This window comes from Eptatretus burgeri, chromosome 18 (genome assembly GCF_056783735.1).
Source record: "Eptatretus burgeri isolate ZD-2024b chromosome 18, Ebu_testis_v1, whole genome shotgun sequence".
In the NCBI taxonomy this organism is placed as follows: Eukaryota; Metazoa; Chordata; class Myxini; order Myxiniformes; family Myxinidae; genus Eptatretus; species Eptatretus burgeri.
The window spans coordinates 1,288,884-1,311,243 of NC_140978.1; the positions used below are offsets into that span (position 1 = coordinate 1,288,884).

At 48.5% G+C, this 22,360-nt stretch overlaps 2 protein-coding genes across 5 annotated transcripts in view; one reads left to right on the top strand and one right to left on the bottom strand.

Annotated features, from left to right (window-relative positions):
* Nucleotides 1–22,360, bottom strand: part of HELLS (helicase, lymphoid specific) — a 150,422-nt gene that overhangs the window by 103,036 nt on the left and 25,026 nt on the right. For all 4 annotated transcript variants that reach the window (XM_085863913.1, XM_085863915.1, XM_085863917.1 and 1 more), the window contains exon 3: nt 11,662–11,768. In XM_085863913.1, the coding sequence (XP_085720039.1) occupies nt 11,662–11,768 (107 nt within the window). The remainder of the gene's footprint in view (nt 1–11,661; nt 11,769–22,360) is intronic.
* On the top strand, nt 5,433–7,334 carry LOC147008459 (uncharacterized). The gene has a single exon (XM_085864253.1). The coding sequence runs from the start codon at nt 6,144–6,146 to the stop codon at nt 7,287–7,289; it is 1,146 nt and encodes a 381-aa protein (XP_085720379.1). The 5' UTR covers nt 5,433–6,143; the 3' UTR covers nt 7,290–7,334.

Below are 22,360 nucleotides of genomic sequence, written 5' to 3' on the forward strand. Positions count from 1 at the left end.
TGTTCAAAATCTAACATTCAATTTAAATCGGTTGTTCCTTGATCATAAAATGACAAGACGAACAGACATTAACCAATTGCTTAACTCCGCTTGTCGCTTCATCTTGTAATACCTTCACAGACCTTGCATGCTGCAAACTTATATGTCATTAGTTTGACCTCACTTGTTTGTTTTTTTTTGTGGAAGTGAGGAAATCTTTCAGAACAAAAAATAATAATAATAATAATAATAATAATAATAAAAAAACTCAACACATAGGATGTATATACATTTGCTTTTTTTTAAAGAAATTAAAAGAAAAAAGATTAATAAAATAAAAGAAGACAGAAAAATTGCACAAATAGAAATAATGTCAGGCCCCGGTCAGAACTATTAATTCCACCGGTTTCTTTAAAAGAACATTACCAGTTATAACCTTCCCCAGAGATTTACCATCAAAGCACAAAATGGTTTCTCACGTGCAAAATCTGCAATGGCTGGTCACCACACAAGACATGCTTTGATGGAATTGTTGATTACACAAGGCGGCACAGGACGACAAAAACAGACAATCCTGGGACAAAATATAGATTACCGCCTCTCAAATTAGCCAAGCCGCTAGATATCCTCTGGCTAACCAGTTTTACTCTGCTGCTCAGGTATCACAGTGCCCATCTATGATTGGGTTTTATGCAGATTGCGGTCAGGGGTGCGGATCATGAAAAAAAAAGTAGGACTGAGGTTCTGCCATTCGTCAATCAGGACCGCAAAAACCTCAACACGATCTACTGTGCAATCAAGTGATAAGTATGGGCTTGGTACATGTCTCATCACATTTGACCAACAACTGTATAGCAAAGCTGCAGAAACTGAGGCTGCATTTCCCCCCCCCACCACCCCCCTCGAGCTATCTTGTACATGCGTGAGACTTGGTGGGTTTCATTTCAACCACTGGAGGGTGTAGCTACATTAAATTATGGCCAGATTAGAAAGCTTGCCCGCCATCATCATTCCGAGCAAAATTGAATCTGAAGTCCTAGAAAGATGCCAGAAAGCTGTACTTGCTGCGGTTGTACCAACTGAAGGAGGAGAAACAACGGAATTTCCTTTCATTGGTGAGCAGTACATTAGAGTACATAATGTCAAAAAATAACGAGTCAGTCATACTTTACTGTTCGACCATTACCATGGTAAAGTTAACCAGTCTTAGACCGGCTAACATACATTGTTTAATCCAAACAAATCGACGAGTTGGTTAAATCATGCATCAGTTCAACATTAAAATGAATAATGGTAAAAATAGAAACTACTATCATTTGGCAATAACAACAACCAATGTATAACCCCTCACCCCCCCCCCACTCCCACCCCAGCCCAAACACGTCTGGGCTTGGTGAAAGGCAAGCTAATGCTTAAGCAGTACAGCAAGCAGGAATGCTACATGGGTGTGAAGACAAATAAAATTTGGTCCAATGGACCAACGGGTCCACAACAATATACAACAAATCCAATAAACATGGCCCCACACAAAACTGGTATAGAAATACTGTTCAACCAACTCTATAATCTGACTTCAACAACGGGGGAATTATCAATTAATCATCTCATAATTGCTACCTCATATCAAGTGCGACATCACATAATGCTGGATTTGATTTCACAGGCTTTATCTCTCACAGGCCTCTCATCTTCAGCTTTAACAACCATCATGCACGAGACACCTCGTACTAATGGTACCCATCTCGAGAGGCGACACCATCTTCACGAAACTCCCGTGAAAAAAAAAGTGCTCCACAGCAAGTATGGAAAACGAAGTATGAATAAAGCAGCCGACACAAATACTCGACGATTTGATCAATGAGGCTTCTACCAAAAGTGGGACAGACAGGGAAGCTGAGGATGAACTATCTGAGGTCAACTACCAATCACCATCTCCCAAAATATTTTTGGACAGACTTCAAAACGACAACATGGAAAGGTTATCTGGCCAATAAAAATAAATAAATAAAAAGAAGACGATTGATTGAGCAACTAACCATGAAGTAGTGTTACGGTCAAGCAAGACGAGGCAGCTGCTGACCATTGTATTATATCAACTCTAATGGATCTTGAAGATACAGAGGGAAGGCCTGTTGTTCTGGTGGCTACAGACACAGACCTATTGGTGATGCTCACAGCACAGGCATTACTCAAAATGAACGACTTTTGTTGTGCCATACAAATGCAATGCATATCTAGAGCATACATGAGCTGCAACCAACATTTGATGACACCCCTAAGTTCCTGATAGTATCACACCCAGTGAAAGCATGTACAACTGTGTCAACACTATAATAAGGGGAAGAAAAAGGCCCTGGACTTGTTTAATGCTGGAACCAACTATGACTGTCTTGATATTTTCACAAAATCAAAGGGCACTCATGAATAAGCTGCTCAGGAAGGTGAAAAGTTATTTTTCAAAATGTATTGTGTGGTTAGATCCCGCACTCTGGATAAACATCGGTACATCATGTACCTCCAGGTGATAAAGCAACTCGATCCTCAACCTTCAAACGTGAATCATTATGACCCACCAGTGCTGCAGCCAAGTTTCCTGCATATCAGGTCTACCATACTGTACAGCATTGGCTCGGTAATAAGTCACCACCAACTCAGTGGGGTTGGCAGGATACAGATGCAGGTTTAGAGCCAATCAAAACAGACAAGGAAGTTGTACCTGAGAAGGTGCTACAAATGGTGTCTTGTTGGTGCAAGAGGGTGTGGGAAGACATGTGGCTGCAGGAAAGCAGGCATTCACTGTACACCTATGTGTAGCCAATGTTGTGGCCTAACATGCAAGAATGCTCCTGCAGAGCATGAAACAGGCCAATTTGGTGTCATCTTACTTCTGAGTTGTTACTTGTCGGTCTGCATAGTTTGGTGGTAACAGTGCTTAGGATTGATGTAGCTCTAAGTTCAGAATCAGATTATATAAATGTTTTCAATCTGAAGTTCTGCTTTGCATTACCTGTGCGCTATTTTGAATCTGTTCAATTCCATTGTTGGAATGTTCATTTTATAAACTCTTGATTGCCCATGCCTGAAAACATGAACATGAACACCAAAACGGTTTTCATTGACTAGTTCCTTAGGGAGGAGGTTATGATTTGACCTGTCTGTTTGCAGGCAGGATATTTCTAAAAGTTGTGGACAGATTCGGACGAGATTTGTTGGACAGGTTGGGTGCGTGACAAGGACGAATCGATTGAATTTTGGTGAAGATCCGGATCCAGTTGTGAAGATTTAAAAAAAAAAAAAAAAAAATACTTATTTTGTAAGCGATTCTTCACCAGAGAGATGGGGCCAAAAACGATATCTCAAAAAAAGTTGTGGATGGGTTATGACGAATATTGGTGGACGAGTTGGGTAGGTGACAAGAACAAGCATATTAGATTCTGGTTCAGGTCCAGATGCACATCCGGCCCATCAGTGGGATACAAAACCTAAACTGTTCAACCTGACGTAGGTATGTGCTCTACCGAGAGCCGATCTAGTTTTGATAGGTTCTGGCAGCCATTCTGAATTAATATTTCATCCTGTTTAAATCCTCATATTCCATGCATCCTATTTGATACGTCATATCCAAAAGCATAGCTATCGACACCAAACATGTTGCTGTGACACTTCGCTTCAGAATAATATTTTCATTATTTCTCCACATTTTGGCAGCTATTATTTATTGATGTCAATTTTGTTGCTCAAATTTTTTATTGTATGCATTCCATTTGATGATTCCTCACACCTGCAAAAAATGGGTTTAGATACCAAAAACACCTTTCGATAAATACTCGTAACTGAGTTACGAGTCTTTTTTTTTTTCTTATTATTTGTCATTGCTATGGTGGCCATCTTGAATTCTGAGGTTCCCACAAGTCTCCAGGACTTTTAGCGTGCAATTTGATATAGTACAGTATAATAAACTAGCGATACCCGTGCACATGCACGGGATAGCAGTACAACATAGCTGGTAGCAGACGACAGACCGTACACGGGGAATGACAAAAATACGCATTGTGCAAAATGCAAGTGGTACTATGGAATGCCAAGACTTCCCAAACCTTGTTGGCATGTCCGTGAAGGCCTAAGTCACATTTGCTCTACGGCGAGGATACGGCGGCCATACGCCCTCTGAATTGATAGAAACGTGCGGCGGCCGCAGAGTTTCTGAGGTGGCCTCAGGGTGGCCCTACACCGTATGGCTATATTTTACAGGCCATCGGGTCGCCGTGGAATTATAGCGCGGAGTTATAACTTTTTTCATTTCTTCGTTCACCGTAGCAATTCGACAAGCTTAAACAAAAGAACTGGTAAAAAAAAAAAAAACCCACTGGTGACATTCAATAGTCAACCATCGGCCGGAAAAGTGATGTTCACACTTTTCTGGGACTCACAAGGCCCACTTTTGGAACACCATCAAGATGGAGGCTCAACGGTCAAGTGTCCATTATTGTGAAATTCTCTGGGACCAGTTGAAACCAGCTATTCGATTGAAACGCCGAGGGCTACTCTCAAAAGTTGTTGTATTGTTGCATGACGATGCCTATCCACACAATGCCGCCCGTACTGTGGAAACCTTCCAGAAATTGAACTTTGAGGTGTTGGATCTGTGGTGTAGTGGCCTGCGGGGGCAGAGCACGATGCGGGGAGCGTGGTGGAGGAGTGGTTTTGGAGTGGTCACGTGCCTGCACGGGATATAGGAGTGCGCGCCGCCTGAGGCGTTGTTGTAGTCTGTGGAGCCTGTGTAGTCTGTGTAGTAGTGTGCATCCGGTGGGCAATAAAGTGTTCAGCAATCTTCACGACTGTGCGAGTCCCGCTGCCCTCCGGACATTACAGGATCATCCTCAGTGCAGTCCTGACCCGGCCCCTTCGGACTTTCACCTGTTTGGTCCACTCAAAGACGCTTTAAGAGGCCGCCACTTTGCCAGTGACCAACAAGTGAAAGAAGAGGTGCATGTGTGGCTCGTCACTCAGCCAAAAACTTTTCTCTGAAGGCATACAGAAGCTTGTGAAGCGATGGACTAACTGTTGAAAAGGAGGGTGACTATGTGGGAAAATGACGCTCTTGTCCATGCTCAATTGCAGTTATATTATTTAAATGAAAATATATTGCTGATACTTTTGCCTCGTAATGCTCCTGGACTACAAGTATAGGTTGGAAATAAAGTTTGGACAGGAATTTGGAATTTAGCCACCAGGAAACTGGTGATAACTTGTCCGATTTAGTGTGAAAAACACTGTGGGATCTTTAATGTCCACAAACTACTGCAAGCTGATGGGAGGCAAGTAGTTTAACGTCCACCCGAGAAACGGTGTCCACACTTATGTATATCCCCGATATAGCCAATGACATCCAGTAATTCAATGACTAATATAACCATACTGCAGCTAAGAAGCTGAATGTGCCAGATTGATCCACCATTAGTACAGCTGATAATCTCTCACATCATAAGAATTGTGCAAATTATGACTAAAGCATGAAATTTCTACCAGTGTTAGTACATGCCATAAGCTTCATTTTCAGATCAGGAGGTAAGGCAGATTTGACCTCTGAGGACCATGAGAGGTCAATGACCTCAAAGTATCAAAATATTGATGTTTGGCGTCATTGGTTAATGGTAAACATGTTTATGATGTACAAACCATGCATTTGTGTTCCAATAAAAGTGTCTACATATTCCACACATCGTTGGTAATTATTTACAGGTGTCTAGCTTTGACCTCTGAGGACAGTGAGAGGTCAATGACCTAAAAATATCAAAATATTGATGTTTGGCTTCATTCGTTAATGGTAAACATGTTTACGATGTACAAACCATGCATTTGTGTTCCAATAGAAGTGTCTACATATTCCACACAGTGTTGGTAGCTATTTACAGATGTCTAGTTTTGACCTCTGAGGACAGTGAGGAAGATAGAGTCCCTAGGTGAGGAGCAGTTCACAAAGTTTGTTGAAGAAAGACTAGAACTATGCACAAAGCCAGTTACAGAAACACTGCCCAAGAACAAGTTGCCACTCTTCAGTCGGCCACAGACCAAGACGCAGTCAAAGCAGCAGATCCAACTCGCCGCAGTGAAGAGAGACTGTAGTCTCTTCTCGAGGCTGTATATTGCCTGCCAATCACGTGATGGGGATCTGGACCAGTTCTTCTGCCACGAGAACCAGGCAGCCCCACCAGCATTATCAACAGGAGGAAAACTGCCTTGGAGTTAAAGCAGATCTACTACACTGCCTGAAATCAGACCAACCCGAAACCACAAGCGCACCTGGGGTTGATGCCACAATCCTTGACGGAGCAGCTATTGTTCAAATGCTCAATCCTGTAACGGCAAAGACCTTTGAAGAGTATGTGAACACAGTCTTTGCACCTTACATCTCCACTAAACTCAAAAAGGTCAACAGACTCGACTTCATCTGGGATGTATATCTACCTGACAGCCTGAAAGGCACGACCAGACAGAAGAGGGGCAAGGGCATCAGGAAGAGAGTGGCTCCCTCTACCGTCATGCCCAAGAACTGGAAGGACTTCCTTCGTGTGGATCAAAACAAGACTGAGCTCTTTGGTTTCCTGTCACGAGAGGCCATTCGTCTTCCAATAGCAGATGGCAAGGAAATGTATGCAACATGTGGAACTGAGGTCCTGTGCTCTCCTGCCGAGTCCGACTTGACCAGCCTCGTCCCATGTTCACATGAGGAGGCGGACACTCGCCTACTTCTACATGTGGCAGATGCTGTGCAGAAGGGGATCAGGAAGGTGGCCATACGCACTGTGGATACTGATGTTGTGGTACTGGCTGTGGCTTCATTCAACAACATCAATCCTGACGAGCTGTGGAGAGCTCTTGGTACTGGATCCAGCTTCCGGTACATAGCTGTTCACCAACTGGCTGCCGCCATGAACCCAAGACAATGTGCTGCTCTCCCCATCTTCCATGCCCTCACAGGGTGCGACACTGTATCTTCTTTCGCTCACAGAGGGAAGAAGACTGCCTGGGAGATTTGGAAAGTGTTCCCACAGGTGACTGACGCCTTTGAAGAACTCTTACGCATGCCAAGTGATGTCAGTGAGGAGTCAATGTCACTGCTGGAGCGCTTCGTTGTGCTGATTTATGACCGCACCAGTGACACCATGGAAGTGAACGGTGCTAGGAAACAGCTCTTCGCACTCAAGTCTAGGGCTCTAGAAAACATTCCCCAACGCAGGCTGCACTCCAGCAGCACATCAAGCATGCATCTCTCCAAGGCAACTGCTGGAACCAAACTCTGGTCCTGAATCCAGAGTTACCAATCCCATCTGACTGAGGCTGGACAAAGGAGGCCTCTGGGTGGCAGCCTCTTTGGACGACACTGCCAGAGGCATCAAAATCTTGCCACGAACTGATCCACTGTGGCTGCGAGAAGGGATGTACCGGCCGCTGCAAGTGCACCAAGGCTGCACTCAAGTGCACTGCATTATGTACATGTTCGGGAGACTGTTAGGTGCAATCAGACACCTTTATATTTATGTGTCTATATGGATAATGTGTGTGTATTACATGTACCGGTATGTACTATGCATGTGTCTGAGGTAACTGACCTCACTGTACTTTAAGCTTAAAGACTATGTTCAGTGCACATTGAAAATTAAGGTTGCACAGATGATCTTACAACACGATTTCATACAAGCTGTTCTGGACACCACAATAACCTAAATGTGTATTTCAATAAATTTGTTTTCTGAGGTCACTGACCTCATTTAAAGCACTTGTTCAGTCATGGTTGCATCGTGTGATTATGTATAAAGGCTCTCCAGAAGATAAAGGGACCAACACATGGAAACATACCTTTTTAATGATTCCCAAAATAGACAAACTGCACCAGAATCGTGATAAAATGTCAATTTCAATGTAATTGAGGTCATTGACCTCTCACTATCCTCAGAGGTCAAATCTGACTTACCTTCCGATCTGAAAATGAAGCTTATGGTATGTACCAACACTGGTAAAAATTTCATGCTTTAGTCATAATTTGCACAATTGTTATGATTATCTGCTGCACTACATACTCTATTAAAAATAATAACAAAATAATAATAAAAAATAAACCAATGTCACCCGCAGGGTGACCCATATCTTGCCAAAAGGTGACCACGTGTGACTTCTTTCAGGTCACACTGAGGTGAACAGAGCTGCTATCCACCAGGAGCGACTCCTTGAGGAATATCTGCCTACGAGAGATTCCGATGAGAATCGTTCTACAGAGTAACCATGAAAAATATGCGTTTGCCTCATAACGTCACCAAATGACGTCATAATGTCTCAAGCTTGACATATCTAGAAAGCACTCATTGAGGTGTTCAATTTGAGGTACTACACGATATGGTTCCTAAAACTTGAAAATTTGACCTTGAGGTCAAATGTGTTTGACCTTAGGCGCTAACCATGAAGGTCAAGGCCAATCGCCACCAAAAATTAATCAGCTGAGCGCCAGACCATGAACTATATTCCCATGAAGTTTGAAGACGATCCGATCAAAATTACTCAAAAAAATAAGGGTTTCGTCGACTCCCCTGATTTGCGACAGTGACCTTGACCTTCAAAATTTTATGCGCTGAAAGGGACCTCTATAGGCCTCTGATATGCGAAGTTACAAAAATTTCCAATGATAACTGTGCTCTGCAGAATTTGTATACGTGATTAGACAAAAAATAAAAATAAAAAAAACATACAAGCCGAGGAACATATCTTGCAAAAACTTCGTTTTGGCAAGATAAAAATGACTTCAAAGACCTTGTATGCTGCAAACATAGTCATTAGTTTGATCTGTTTCTTCTGTGGAAATGAAGAAATCTTTCAGAAGAAAAAAAAGACTTGTCACCCCACCCCAAAAAAAAAAGGAAACGTCACCTACCTGCAGTTTGAAGTCGAAAAGGGTTTTACAGAAAGCTGAATGCTGTCTGCAAAGTCAATATCATTGGAGCTGTCCATGCCTTGTTGCCATCATTATGGAATTCAACTAATGAAGCACCCTCTAAAACACCAAATCTGACTCAAATTCTTATCGCAGAATAAACCTGCACTTATTGATGCAAGAACATGTCCCACATACCCAAATCCAGCACTTATAGAAACGTGGCATTGCCTAAATCTCACAGAAAGTGAAAACCACCAACTGTTCCCATACTAAACAAAACAAATTTGATAAAATGACTGACTTATGCAGACAGAAACGATGAAGATATCGGACTTGACTTGCACAAACAACTTGCAACCTTGGAGGAAGCAAGACAATTTTCCGGAGCACTCTGGGTGCCTGCAACGCCATCTTGCGACATCGATGTCTCTACACAGTCAGTGAGACAACGAGAAACACCCCTCTCCTAAAGGCCCAGTCACACCTTGACGTTTTAGCCAGCTTATGCCGATTTTTGGAAAATTTGTCTAAAACGCTGGTACACGTCGAATACGTTATGGGTAAGTTTTGATAACATTGAGAGCACGCTGAAAAACACTGCCATACGTCGTTGTACGCTGGCTTTAAACGTTGTACTTTTCGGTTGTCCTCAAATTTTCCATGCTTGAAATTTTAAGACTTATGCCAGCATATGACTCACACGTTCCGCATAACGCTGGCCATTAGTTGTAGGCACGTCACACGATCTTTGACACATGTCGACACACGTTACTTGTGAGTTACTCATAAGTCGAAACACGTCGAGGTAATGTTTAGCGTACCCGAAACTTATTTCTAACCTATGAGTAACGTGTTGTACTCACGTTACGCGATCGGTGACACATCGACACACGTTACTTGTAAGGTGCTCATAAGTCGAAACACATCAAGGTAATGGTTAGCGTCAGTGTTCTAGACTCCCTGGTTTTTTTTTTTTCTTCCTTCCTTCGGTATGATGGTGATTTTGACACTTCGATTTCTAGTGCAGTTATAATATAATATAATTAATAGGCTGCCGCACAACGATTTAAATCATAACCGCACTGTACAATGAACACCGTCATACGGAAGCAAAAAAAAATCCGGGAGTCTGGAACACTGACGCTAACCATTACCTTGACGTGTTTCGACTTATGAGCACCTTACAAGTAATGTGTGTCGATGTGCGTCAACGATCGCATATCGTGCGTACAACTTATTCCCATCGCATGCGGAGCGTGTGTCATACGGCAAGTACGTCGTAAAATTTTCAACATGTTCAAAATTACAAGACGTACTACACTTACTACGACGTATGATAGCGTACTTTAGCGTTCTATTCACGCATACCAAACTTACCCATACCGTGTTCGACGTGCGCCAGCGTTTTAGACACACTTTTCAGAGGTCGGCATACGCTGGCAAGATCGCCAAGGTGTGACTGCGATGTTGACACTTCCATTTTTGCGGCGGTTATGATTTGAATCGTTGTGTGGCAGCCTTTCCATAACCTACGCCACGTCATCGTCGGCGATGCATGCAGCGAGCTATGCATAAGTTAGACTATTGTTGGGCATAGGTTGTGAAGGCTGACAACAGGTTCAGCATTCGTTGGTATAAGTTATCTATAACACAACGAAATGTTCTGTGTCCGTTACCAATACGTTATGCATAAGACCAAGTCGTTATGAATACGTCCGAATCTTTAAAAAAAAAAAAACATCAAAAGTTCAACGTAAGCCAGCATTTTACATACATTTTAATACGTTGCCATTGCTGGCTAAAAAGTCAAGGTGTGACTGGGCCTTTACCCATGCTCAAGCCTCTAAATGCTGAGCATCACACGAGGAAGTAGCTCATATCATTTCTGAAGTCTTTCATAAGACTTGGCCAGGGTCAGAATATAAAACTGTCAACCTCCCCCAGTCTGAGTGCACTCTCCAACCACATGCCACCGAGTCCGACTCATTTAATTAAATGGTATTTTCAAAAAAAAAAGTGTGGGGATAATAAAAATAATAAGTTCATCATGTGTGATCATTATGTCTCCGCAGTCGAAGGCCAGAGGCATTACGTTCTTGGTTGTTGGTCCAGTTGCCACTCTATTCGTTATCATTTTTTTTTCATAACACGATAACTTATGAACTCCGAAGCGATTCAACCAAATTCAGCACAAGTATGGACTGGAAGACAAGGATGAACCGATTCAATTTTGGGTTTAAACAGTCAAAGGTCATGTGACCTTTGATTTAAAAATTGTGTTACAGTGATAACTTGTGAACCATCTTGGCACAAGCGTAGATTAATAATAAAGATGACCCGAATCAATCTTGGGTTCAACAGGTCAAATGAAAAAATTCAAACAACCTTTAGAATCATTTTGCAGACCATAACTCAAGTTAGAAGCATATGATATTGTCTCTCTTTTACTTAAATCTTTCTTTGCTGTTTCACACTCTACCTCATGTGACCTTAAATTGAGATGAAACATAACAGTGGGTTGACATTCAATGCAGGTGGTGGCATATCCATCGACACACATTCCCATCAAATTCTATTTTCTACATTTTTCTTTTGATGATCTGCTACATGAAATGTTGTTAAAGTACTGCATTGACAAAAGAAGAATAGGTACTCATAATAGTGATAATTTCTATCTAAAGTTCATCCACACGTGCAATTCTCGCAGCGAAATTAGAAACCGACATGCTGCATGGCAAGAGGTTCTCATTTACCTTCAAAATAATTTCCTTTTCCTTCTCATCAGATTCTCGCTCCAACCTCGCTTCCTCTTCAAACATGGTATCCAAAATGAATCCTCCATCAGTTTCCTTTACTGCTTCTGCAAAAACACAGGATACTATGAATCACCACGCATCGCAGCATTTAACGAAAATGTTAAAGACTGACCATTGTGGCTTCACAACAATTTGTAAACCTCATGAATCACTGTTTAACCACATGACCAGCACCAGTAAACACATGAAACCAATGCAGAGAACAGTCTCCAAAATTTGATGGAAAGGCCCAGTCCAGGAAATCAGTCCACCAACAAGGAAGATGCATGACATATCATTCTTGGAATGACAATGGACCCTGTTCTTGAAGAAAAATGATCAATATAATGAAGGGGATATGTTTTTAAAGAAACATATGGCAATGACAAAAATATCTAACTATAATTCCAGCAATCTCTGTGTGTGTGTGTGTGTGTGTGTGTGTGTGTGTGTGTGTGTGTGTGTGTGTGTGTGTGTGTGTGTGTGTGTGTGTGTGTGTGTGTGTGTGTCTGTCTGTCTGTGACCGCCGGTCCGATCTGATCGAAACTTGCCAGAAATATTGCTGAGGACCCAGCGGTTGTGCCTTTTTGAGGTTTGATATCAATCGGACGAGCGGTTCCCAAGTTATGGCCATTTATCTGTCGACCAATGACAAGACACGGTGCTATGACATCACGAATGATGTCACAATTAATGTTTCCCCCCCCCCCCCCACGATTGAGGTCACAATTCTTCTTCATTTGGTATGACGTCACAACCGACGTTGGGAACCTGAGTATGTGCCTTTTCAAGGTTTTATATTAATCGGACAAGCGGTGCCAAAGTTATGGCCATTTATTTACCAAACCAATGACAGGACACAGTGCTATGACATCGCGAATGACGTCACAATTAATGTTTATTTTTTTTTGTGAATACAGTACATTTAAAGAGAGAGGGGCAAGAGGAGGGGGAGGAAAGAGGAGGGGGAGAGGAAAGAGGAGGGGGAGAGGAAAGAGGAGGGGGAGAGGAAAGCTCTCCCGCGTGTGTGGATGAGGCACCGTGGTTGAGTGCCCCCGCGTGTATGAGTGAGGCACGGTGTGTGGATGAGGCACCGCGGTTGAGTGCCCCCGCGTGTATGAGTGAGGCACGGTGTGTGGATGAGGCACCGCGGGTGAGTGCCCCCGCATGCGTGAGTGAACGGCCGTGTGCAAGGTCGCTGTGTGCAAGGGAGACCGTGTGTGTGAGAGAGCGGTATGTGAGGGAGATGTCGGTTGGCATGCGGGAGCACGCAGCCGCGTCTCCCGGGGTGAATGTGATGGAATGGAGTGTGAGCGTCGTAACACGCAGGTGTGCGTGTGTTGAATGGCGACGGAGACGGCGACGTGTGAGAAAAGAAAGCCGAGTAGCGGCTGTAGTTGTTTCGGGGACCGTGCCGGGTTCACCCAGCAGTGAGCACGAGGTTCGTGCTGTGCAACGCACGAGACCGCCACGTGCTCGCTTGCGAGAGTGAAGTCCCGGTCCGGAAACGCCAGCGGTGGATTTGCCGATCCCGCGGACGGACAAAGTTTAGGCAGGTAAACGGATTTGGACCGGACGGGTTCTCCACGCGATCGTGTGTGTGAAGCTCCAACGGGCAAAGCACATGTGTTCGCGTGGGGAACCCCTCGAGACGTGGGGCTTGTGTTTTTTTTTTATGCGCACGGTGACGTCATGGCTGCACGTGGGGTTGGAATCTGGCAGGAGGGGTATCTCTGCCGGATGGTACCGTCCAAGGAGGGACGAGGAACACGTGCAGCTGCATGACGTCACGGGCAGGTGCGAAGTGCGCGAGTTGCCGCGCTGGCGCTGCGCATGTAAAGAAAAAAAAAAAAAGAACAAGCCTCACTTTCGGGTGCACAGGATTCCTGGGCAAGGGGTGGAAGACCCCCTTGACCCGGGGCACAGGATGAAAACTAGTTAGGGGGAAGGGTTAGCTTAGTTAGACCGGCTCCATGGGGCAGGGGTAAGTCCTCATGGGGCCTGTGGAATGGATTAGTTAGAGGGATTGTAGCCAGATTTAGGTTGGGAAATAAAATGAATTTTTGAGTTTGGAGACCGTGACTGACAGTGGATGTGTAGAGTTGACGTAGTTTAGCGACGTAGTGTTAAATGGAACGTGCTATAGTGTAAGGGACGACGAGGGAGCACGAGTTAGTTAGGGGATGTAGTTAGAAGGATGGCAGAGTTCAGTGGTGTGTGTGTTGAAGAGTTGGTGAATTGTGAGGCATGTGCTTGGTGAGTGAGTGAGGCCAGCGGGTCTGTGTGTGTGGAGTGAATGGGGAATGCATGGTGCGATGAGTGATTGGGGGGAGGAGTGACTCCCACCCAAGGGACCCCGGGGTCAGTATAAAGTGAGTTAGGGGGTTAGTCAAATTGAAAAATGGAGGTCGTTTTGTTGTTGGTGGGTGTGTAGGCTCGAAACCCATTTGGAGGGGTGCAGGAGCCCTGTTGACGGGCTTGGGAGCGTGGCTGCGGAAGGTGAGTATCGCTGAGTGGGTACCCCGGGCACCAGGCTAGTCGGCCGCGGTAGGCCAAGGGCCCATGGGGGGCCGGGATAGAGTAGTGGGCACGGGTGCGCCTGCTTGGTGCGGGGGCCCGGGGCGCCATTAGCCGCGTGGGCAGTGTTGTGGGCATGGGTGACCCTCGGAAAGGGGCCCGGGAAGCCAGCCTGCCACGTGTGCGTTTCAGGGGAGGTGCCATGGGGGGCACTCCCCGGTGTTAGGGAGCTGGTAGGCTCGGAGGCAGTGTAGTGCCCGGGGGTGCCATAGCGGGAGATTCGGCAGAGGGTCGTGCCTGCCAAAGGGAGCCACGTGTCCCAGCCAGGAGACCGTGTGAGGGCACGGAGAGAAAATTGGGGGGGCGAGGCCCGAAATTGTGAGGACACCAACACAGTCGACGGGAATCTGGGTTGTTAGAACCAATAGTTTAAGCGAGAGGCGCTTGTTGAAAGCCCCGGGGTAGTTTAGCAGTTAAATGGATAGGGTAGATGAGGAGATTTACCCCTCCGCACCATCCATCCCCTCGCTGTCGTTGTGGGCCGCTGGACCCACTTTGGTTATAGATCGCTGAACTCTGGGGAGGCCATTCTGAGGCTTCGTTGGGCCTCGACACAGGACGTTAGCTCTCCCTTAGGGAACGTAGGGGTTGGGAGTAGGCTTGGTGACAGGATAGGTTAGCCGAACAAGGACGATAAAGGGGGTTAGGGGACGATTTATAGTGGGGAAGTAAAAAAAAAAAAAAAAAAAAAAAGTTGGGGCTAAATTGGTTTTTCACAAATTAAGGGAGTGGGTATGTACAGTGACAGGCAAAGGCGATAGGTGGGAGGGAGACAGGTAGGTAGGTCCGAGCCCGCCTTCCAAGTGGCCAGCACCACCGCACTCCCTCCACCAACCTTCCACTGACGGCAAAAGCTGGCCAGCTTTATCTGCTGGCTGTGTGCTGCAAGGCCTGTGCCGGCCGGATCATCTGCAGCTGTGGTACTTCAAGGCCTGTGCCGGCCAGTTCATCTGCCGGCTGTGTTTGCCTGCAGCGGCCTTCTTCGGCGGGCTGTGTTTGCCTGCTACCTTTGCCATGCCATGCCCACTGCCCACGTTCACCAGCCCCGTTCAATTTTGCTTTGCCCCACCCCCCTGTTCATTGCCATGTGCGCCAGGATCAAGGCAACAGTTTGCAAGCTGCGAGAACTGCCCTGTTGGCAGCTACAACACGGGCCTGCAGTGGCGGCCCGTGCACCGTGTTTGTGTTCATCCATCCATCCGTTGTGTTCATTGCGTGTGCCACTTGAGCTGGCACGGAGACTGCGTTGTGCAGCCCATGCACCGTTGTGGTTCACTGCGTTCAGTTCAAAAGGGAAGGCCTTGGACTGCGTGTGAGCAGCCAGCCATGTTCCCTGTCACCTGCATTGTTTGAGCCAGAGACTGCATGCGAGCAGCCTGGCTCCCTGCTAACTGCTTTCTTTTTGCAGAGTTCAGTGATCCTGGGCCATGGTTTAGTGTAAAATTTGTAAGTTAAGGTAAGATGTACTGTAAATATGAGTGCGCCCCCGGCATGTATGTCTTAGCGCCGGCAATTTTATTTAAGTCGTCCGTGTGAGTGAGTTTGTTTAGGTAGTTACGCAGCCCTCAGGTTATTTATTTTGGGGACACGAATACCATGAATGTCGCACTCAGGGATCCGTAGGTAAAATGTACTAGGGGAAAACTACACATGATGGCACACGAAAATTTGACGACTCGGGACGAGTCTGTAAAAAGGGGAGGGGTAGTGTTGTGGTTACCAAATTCGCAAACCACCATTCAGGTCCCTTAGGTGAGATATCTCGGTAAGTACATGTGTAGTTAGGCCCAAACCCGTTGTCTAGTGGGAATACATGTCATTTATGCGTGCTGCGACTCTTCAGGATAGCCGTTTTTCTTTTACTATCTTTAATTTGGACCAACCGCCATTGTTACAACCACAACATCAACCACCCACCGCGGCGCCGCTTCACGTCACACCTCGCAACCGTCGCATCGCCACCGTTCTTGCGCCGCTTGTGGGTACCGGTGTTGGACTCGTGCAGGGCGCGCGCCGAACGGCGTGTACAAAATCACGGATTTTGTGCTTCAAAAACGGATCAAAAACGACACACGCCCACTTTTTGCCGTCCAATCGGTGAGCGAGGGGCGATTTGGCCCCGCCTCCAGGGCGTTGGAGGGCGATCGATATATGCAAATTTATGGATCAAAAAGCATTCACGCCCACTTTTTCTCGGGCCAATGGGGAGCGAGGTGAAAGGTCGAAGGGAGGGGGTCAAAGATGACAGAGCGAAGCCACGGGGCTTATATAAGCGACCGCGTTCGTCAGTCAAAAGGGACAGAGAGTTAAGACTTCGCGGGCGGTGGAGTTGGCAAGAAGGAGCTGGTCGTCGTCGTGTGCGTTGGAGTCGGAGCGGAGGGGACGGAGCTGTGGAGAGGCGGCGAGGGCAGACGAGGGGGTGCTCGCGTCGTGCAGGGAGCTGCACCCCAGGGAGGCCGACAGCGCGACCTGGCCGAGGTGGAGACGCTCGTCGCGGGACTCGAGGCAGAGTAGGAATCCTCTATACCCCGAGCATCAGCAACCCCCTCCTGTTTCCCCCCGCGCTGAGATAGTGCGACCAAGGGGGCCCCTTTCCCACCCCCTACCAGACACTGCCCGCGAGGCCCGCGGAGTTGAGGCACCATCGCCGCTCCGCGTCTCATCACCAGACGGGTAGGCCCGACCCGGTCTCGGCCTCAGGCCCGCCTCATCCTTGAGGGTTCTCTATTCTTTTCCTTGGTTTTGGGTATGTGTTGTCGGCGCCGTCTGTGAAGTAAAATTGTATAAGTGTTGCCGTGTGCTCGCGTAATCGGTAGTAGATCTGCATTGTCGCATTTGCTTTTTGTGTAAAATTGCAGTGTGTTTCTTTTCCCTTTCTATGTGCTTTTGGTGGAATTGAATATGTGTGCTTTCCGTTCAGCGCGAATAAATGTGCTTTGTGTTGAACTGTTTCCCGCTTCGCTTCGTCATTTCTTTCATTGAATCCTCATCTTGCTTCACGTAAAGGGTTGGTAGTGGGCTGAATACGCCCGATAATTAATCGAACCGTCGAGGCCGACGATAACACCGCTCGGTTATCCCGATAGTACGGAACGGGTCGCTTAAGTGGCCCGTGTCCGAAGTCGACCTGCGGCGAGGTGCGATCGCCCGGTCTACCCTCCGCGTGGGTACTTAGGTAGGTCGAATTTGGTGAGCAACCCTATCCCACGCGGGGGCTGATTGGCTCGATCGCGGTGAGACCGAAAGGTCCACCCGTGACTGGTTCCCGGCGTTAGTCCGAGAGGGTCACGACTGGATTGTCCGTCCGGTGGGCGACGTGCCGCGATTCGAGTTACGTGGCCGTTCGCACGCCGGCGGGCGCGAATCCGCAACACTGGTGTCAGGAGTGGGATACAAATCCATCGCCCTCCTCGCGGCACTGGTATCGGAGAACAGGAAAACGGGCTCTCCTGTCTCCAGCTAAATTTACGGGAATCGGTCCAGGGGTGAGAGAAGCGACCCCCGATTCCCTCCAAATTACGAGCGAGCGAAATTAACCCTTTAAGAGAAGCAAGATGGCGTCTCAAGGCGAGCGGGAGCCGGGGGTATTAGAAATGGATGTAGAATGTGTAGAATCCATGGTCCAGGATGGAATCCCCGAGCAGGAAATGTTGATTGTGCAGGAACACGGACTCGCCCAACTGAACCCAGAGCCCGAAATAGGTGCGGCAGCGGCCGCGGTGTATGACACCTCCCCTTCCCCCCTCCACCAAAACCCTTCCCCGATCCCTGCCGAAACGGCTCACCCAAGCGCACCCGACATGGCCCAGCTATGCGCCATGCTGGCGGCAATGACAGCGAGAATGGATGCGAATACACAACAAATGAACGAAAGGATGGATGCGAATACACAAAAGATGGATGCGAATATGAAAAACGAAATGAAAGGCATGAACGAAAAGATGGATACAAACACAAATGAAATGAAAAACGAAATGAACAAGCAAATAAACGGAATGGAAGCAAACATGAGGGAAGAAATGAAAGAGCTTCGGGGTGAGACGCAGAACATGGGCCGATGCCTGCAGGCGGGCATGAAGGCCGTGACCAGGGAGCTGGGAATGGCGACTCCACGTGTGGGAGCAAACGAGCTGGAAGGGGGTGCAACGGCTGACAGGCCCGCGGTGGAGGCGGGTAAAAAAATAATTCGGGGGGCGTGTTGGGCAAGGGTCGTGACAGAGGAATCGACGGTGACCAAAAGGGAAAAATTAAATGGGGAGACCAAAACGTGCGAGACGAGACACGAGGTGACGACAACAGAAACTTATAAATGTATAGCGACAAGGGAGGTAAAGGGTGAAGAGTTGGCAGTGACGGTAGCCGGGAAGGGAACGATAGAGGAGAGACTGCACGGTGAGGACGGGGTAAGTGACGCACACACACACACGGAGGTAGTGGAGGACAATGGGGGTGAGCTCGCGGAGCGTGTAGAGACCCAGTGCGAGCACCTGGATGGCCTCCTCCAGGAACGAGGGGAGGGAGTATGCCCCCTTGAGGCGAGTCACGACCAGGTGAGTTCGGTCGTGCTTTGCGAGGTTGAGAGGACGGGTGCTGTGAACAGGTGCACGGAGAGCTTGGGGGGTGTAGAGGCCCCGGAGACCCTTGTGGGGACACAAATCCCCAGTGTGGTTGTCCCTGTGTGTGTGGTGCAAGGTGTGAGTGCGTCCCCGTGTGTGGAAGCGACCCCGTGTGTGAGTGGTGTGGTGGCGATGGTGCCGGAGTACGTGCTTCCCAGCACACCGTGTGTGGAAGAGGCCGTGTGTGTGGATGAAACGGCCAGTATGAGTGAGGCACCGCGGGTGAGTGCCCCCGCGTGTGTGAGTGAGGCACGGAGTATGGATGAGACACCGCGGTTGAGTGCCCCCGCGTGTGTGGATGAGGCACCGTGGTTGAGTGCCCCCGCGTGTATGAGTGAGGCACGGTGTGTGGATGAGGCACCGCGGGTGAGTGCCCCCGCATGCGTGAGTGAACGGCCGTGTGCAAGGTCGCTGTGTGCAAGGGAGACCGTATGTGTGAGAGAGCGGTATGTGAGGGAGATGTCGGTTGGCATGCGGGAGCACGCAGCCGCGTCTCCCGGGGTGAATGTGATGGAATGGAGTGTGAGCGTCGTAACACGCAGGTGTGCGTGTGTTGAATGGCGACGGAGACGGCGACGTGTGAGAAAAGAAAGCCGAGTAGCGGCTGTAGTTGTTTCGGGGACCGTGCCGGGTTCACCCAGCAGTGAGCACGAGGTTCGTGCTGTGCAACGCACGAGACCGCCACGTGCTCGCTTGCGAGAGTGAAGTCCCGGTCCGGAAACGCCAGCGGTGGATTTGCCGATCCCGCGGACGGACAAAGTTTAGGCAGGTAAACGGATTTGGACCGGACGGGTTCTCCACGCGATCGTGTGTGTGAAGCTCCAACGGGCAAAGCACACGTGTTCGCGTGGGGAACCCCTCGAGACGTGGGGCTTGTGTTTTTTTTTATGCGCACGGTGACGTCATGGCTGCACATGGGGTTGGAATCCGGCAGGAGGGGTATCTCTGCCGGATGGTACCGTCCAAGGAGGGACGAGGAACACGTGCAGCTGCATGACGTCACGGGCAGGTGCGAAGTGCGCGAGTTGCCGCGCTGGCGCTGCGCATGTAAAGGAAAAAAAAAAAAAAGAACAAGCCTCACTTTCGGGTGCACAGGATTCCTGGGCAAGGGGTGGAAGACCCCCTTGACCCGGGGCACAGGATGAAAACTAGTTAGGGGGAAGGGTTAGCTTAGTTAGACCGGCTCCATGGGGCAGGGGTAAGTCCTCATGGGGCCCGTGGAATGGATTAGTTAGAGGGATTGTAGCCAGATTTAGGTTGGGAAATAAAATGAATTTTTGAGTTTGGAGACCGTGACTGACAGTGGATGTGTAGAGTTGACGTAGTTTAGTGACGTAGTGTTAAATGGAACGTGCTATAGTGTAAGGGACGACGAGGGAGCACGAGTTAGTTAGGGGATGTAGTTAGAAGGATGGCAGAGTTCAGTGGTGTGTGTGTTGAAGAGTTGGTGAATTGTGAGGCATGTGCTTGGTGAGTGAGTGAGGCCAGCGGGTCTGTGTGTGTGGAGTGAATGGGGAATGCATGGTGCGATGAGTGATTGGGGGGAAGAGTGACTCCCACCCAAGGGACCCCGGGGTCAGTATAAAGTGAGTTAGGGGGTTAGTCAAATTGAAAAATGGAGGTCGTTTTGTTGTTGGTGGGTGTGTAGGCTCGAAACCCATTTGGAGGGGTGCAGGAGCCCTGTTGACAGGCTTGGGAGCGTGGCTGCGGAAGGTGAGAATCGCTGAGTGGGTACCCCGGGCACCAGGCTAGTCGGCCGCGGTAGGCCAAGGGCCCATGGGGGGCCGGGATAGAGTAGTGGGCACGGGTGCGCCTGCTTGGTGCGGGGGCCCGGGGCGCCATTAGCCGCGTGGGCAGTGTTGTGGGCATGGGTGACCCTCGGAAAGGGGCCCGGGAAGCCAGCCTGCCACGTGTGCGTTTCAGGGGAGGTGCCATGGGGGGCACTCCCCGGTGTTAGGGAGCTGGTCGGCTCGGAGGCAGTGTAGTGCCCGGGGGTGCCATAGCGGGAGATTCGGCAGAGGGTCGTGCCTGCCAAAGGGAGCCACGTGTCCCAGCCAGGAGACCGTGTGAGGGCACGGAGAGAAAATTGGGGGGCGAGGCCCGAAATTGTGAGGACACCAACACAGGCGACGGGAATCTGGGTTGTTAGAACCAATAGTTTAAGCGAGAGGCGCTTGTTGAAAGCCCCGGGGTAGTTTAGCAGTTAAATGGATAGGGTAGATTAGGAGATTTACCCCTCCGCACCATCCATCCCCTCGCTGTCGTTGTGGGCCGCTGGACCCACTTTGGTTATAGATCGCTGAACTCTGGGGAGGCCATTCTGAGGCTTCGTTGGGCCTCGACACAGGACGTTAGCTCTCCCTTATTCCCCTCCGGGAAGGGAACGTAGGGGTTGGGAGTAGGCTTGGTGACAGGATAGGTTAGCCGAACAAGGACGATAAAGGGGGTTAGGGGACGATTTATAGTGGGGAAGTAAAAAAAAAAAAAAAAAAATAAAAAAAGTTGGGGCTAAATTGGTTTTTCACAAATTAAGGGAGTGGGTATGTACAGTGACAGGCAAAGGCGATAGGTGGGAGGGAGACAGGTAGGTAGGTCCGAGCCCGCCTTCCAAGTGGCCAGCACCACCGCACTCCCTCCACCAACCTTCCACTGACGGCAAAAGCTGGCCAGCTTCATCTGCTGGCTGTGTGCTGCAAGGCCTGTGCCGGCCGGATCATCTGCAGCTGTGGTACTTCAAGGCCTGTGCCGGCCAGTTCATCTGCCGGCTGTGTTTGCCTGCAGCGGCCTTCTTCGGCGGGCTGTGTTTGCCTGCTACCTTTGCCATGCCATGCCCACTGCCCACGTTCACCAGCCCCGTTCAATTTTGCTTTGCCCCACCCCCCTGTTCATTGCCATGTGCGCCAGGATCAAGGCAACAGTTTGCAAGCTGCGAGAACTGCCCTGTTGGCAGCTACAACACGGGCCTGCAGTGGCGGCCCGTGCACCGTGTTTGTGTTCATCCATCCATCCGTTGTGTTCATTGCGTGTGCCACTTGAGCTGGCACGGAGACTGCGTTGTGCAGCCCATGCACCGTTGTGGTTCACTGCGTTCAGTTCAAAAGGGAAGGCCTTGGACTGCGTGTGAGCAGCCAGCCATGTTCCCTGTCACCTGCATTGTTTGAGCCAGAGACTGCATGCGAGCAGCCTGGCTCCCTGCTAACTGCTTTCTTTTTGCAGAGTTCAGTGATCCTGGGCCATGGTTTAGTGTAAAATTTGTAAGTTAAGGTAAGATGTACTGTAAATATGAGTGCGCCCCCGGCATGTATGTCTTAGCGCCGGCAATTTTATTTAAGTCGTCCGTGTGAGTGAGTTTGTTTAGGTAGTTACGCAGCCCTCAGGTTATTTATTTTGGGGACACGAATACCATGAATGTCGCACTCAGGGATCCGTAGGTAAAATGTACTAGGGGAAAACTACACATGATG

Excerpts from the sequence above, each read along its gene's own strand:
- LOC147008459 (XM_085864253.1), top strand. The coding sequence starts at position 6,144 with ATGGGGATCTGGACCAGTTCTTCTGCCACGAGAACCAGGCAGCCCCAC.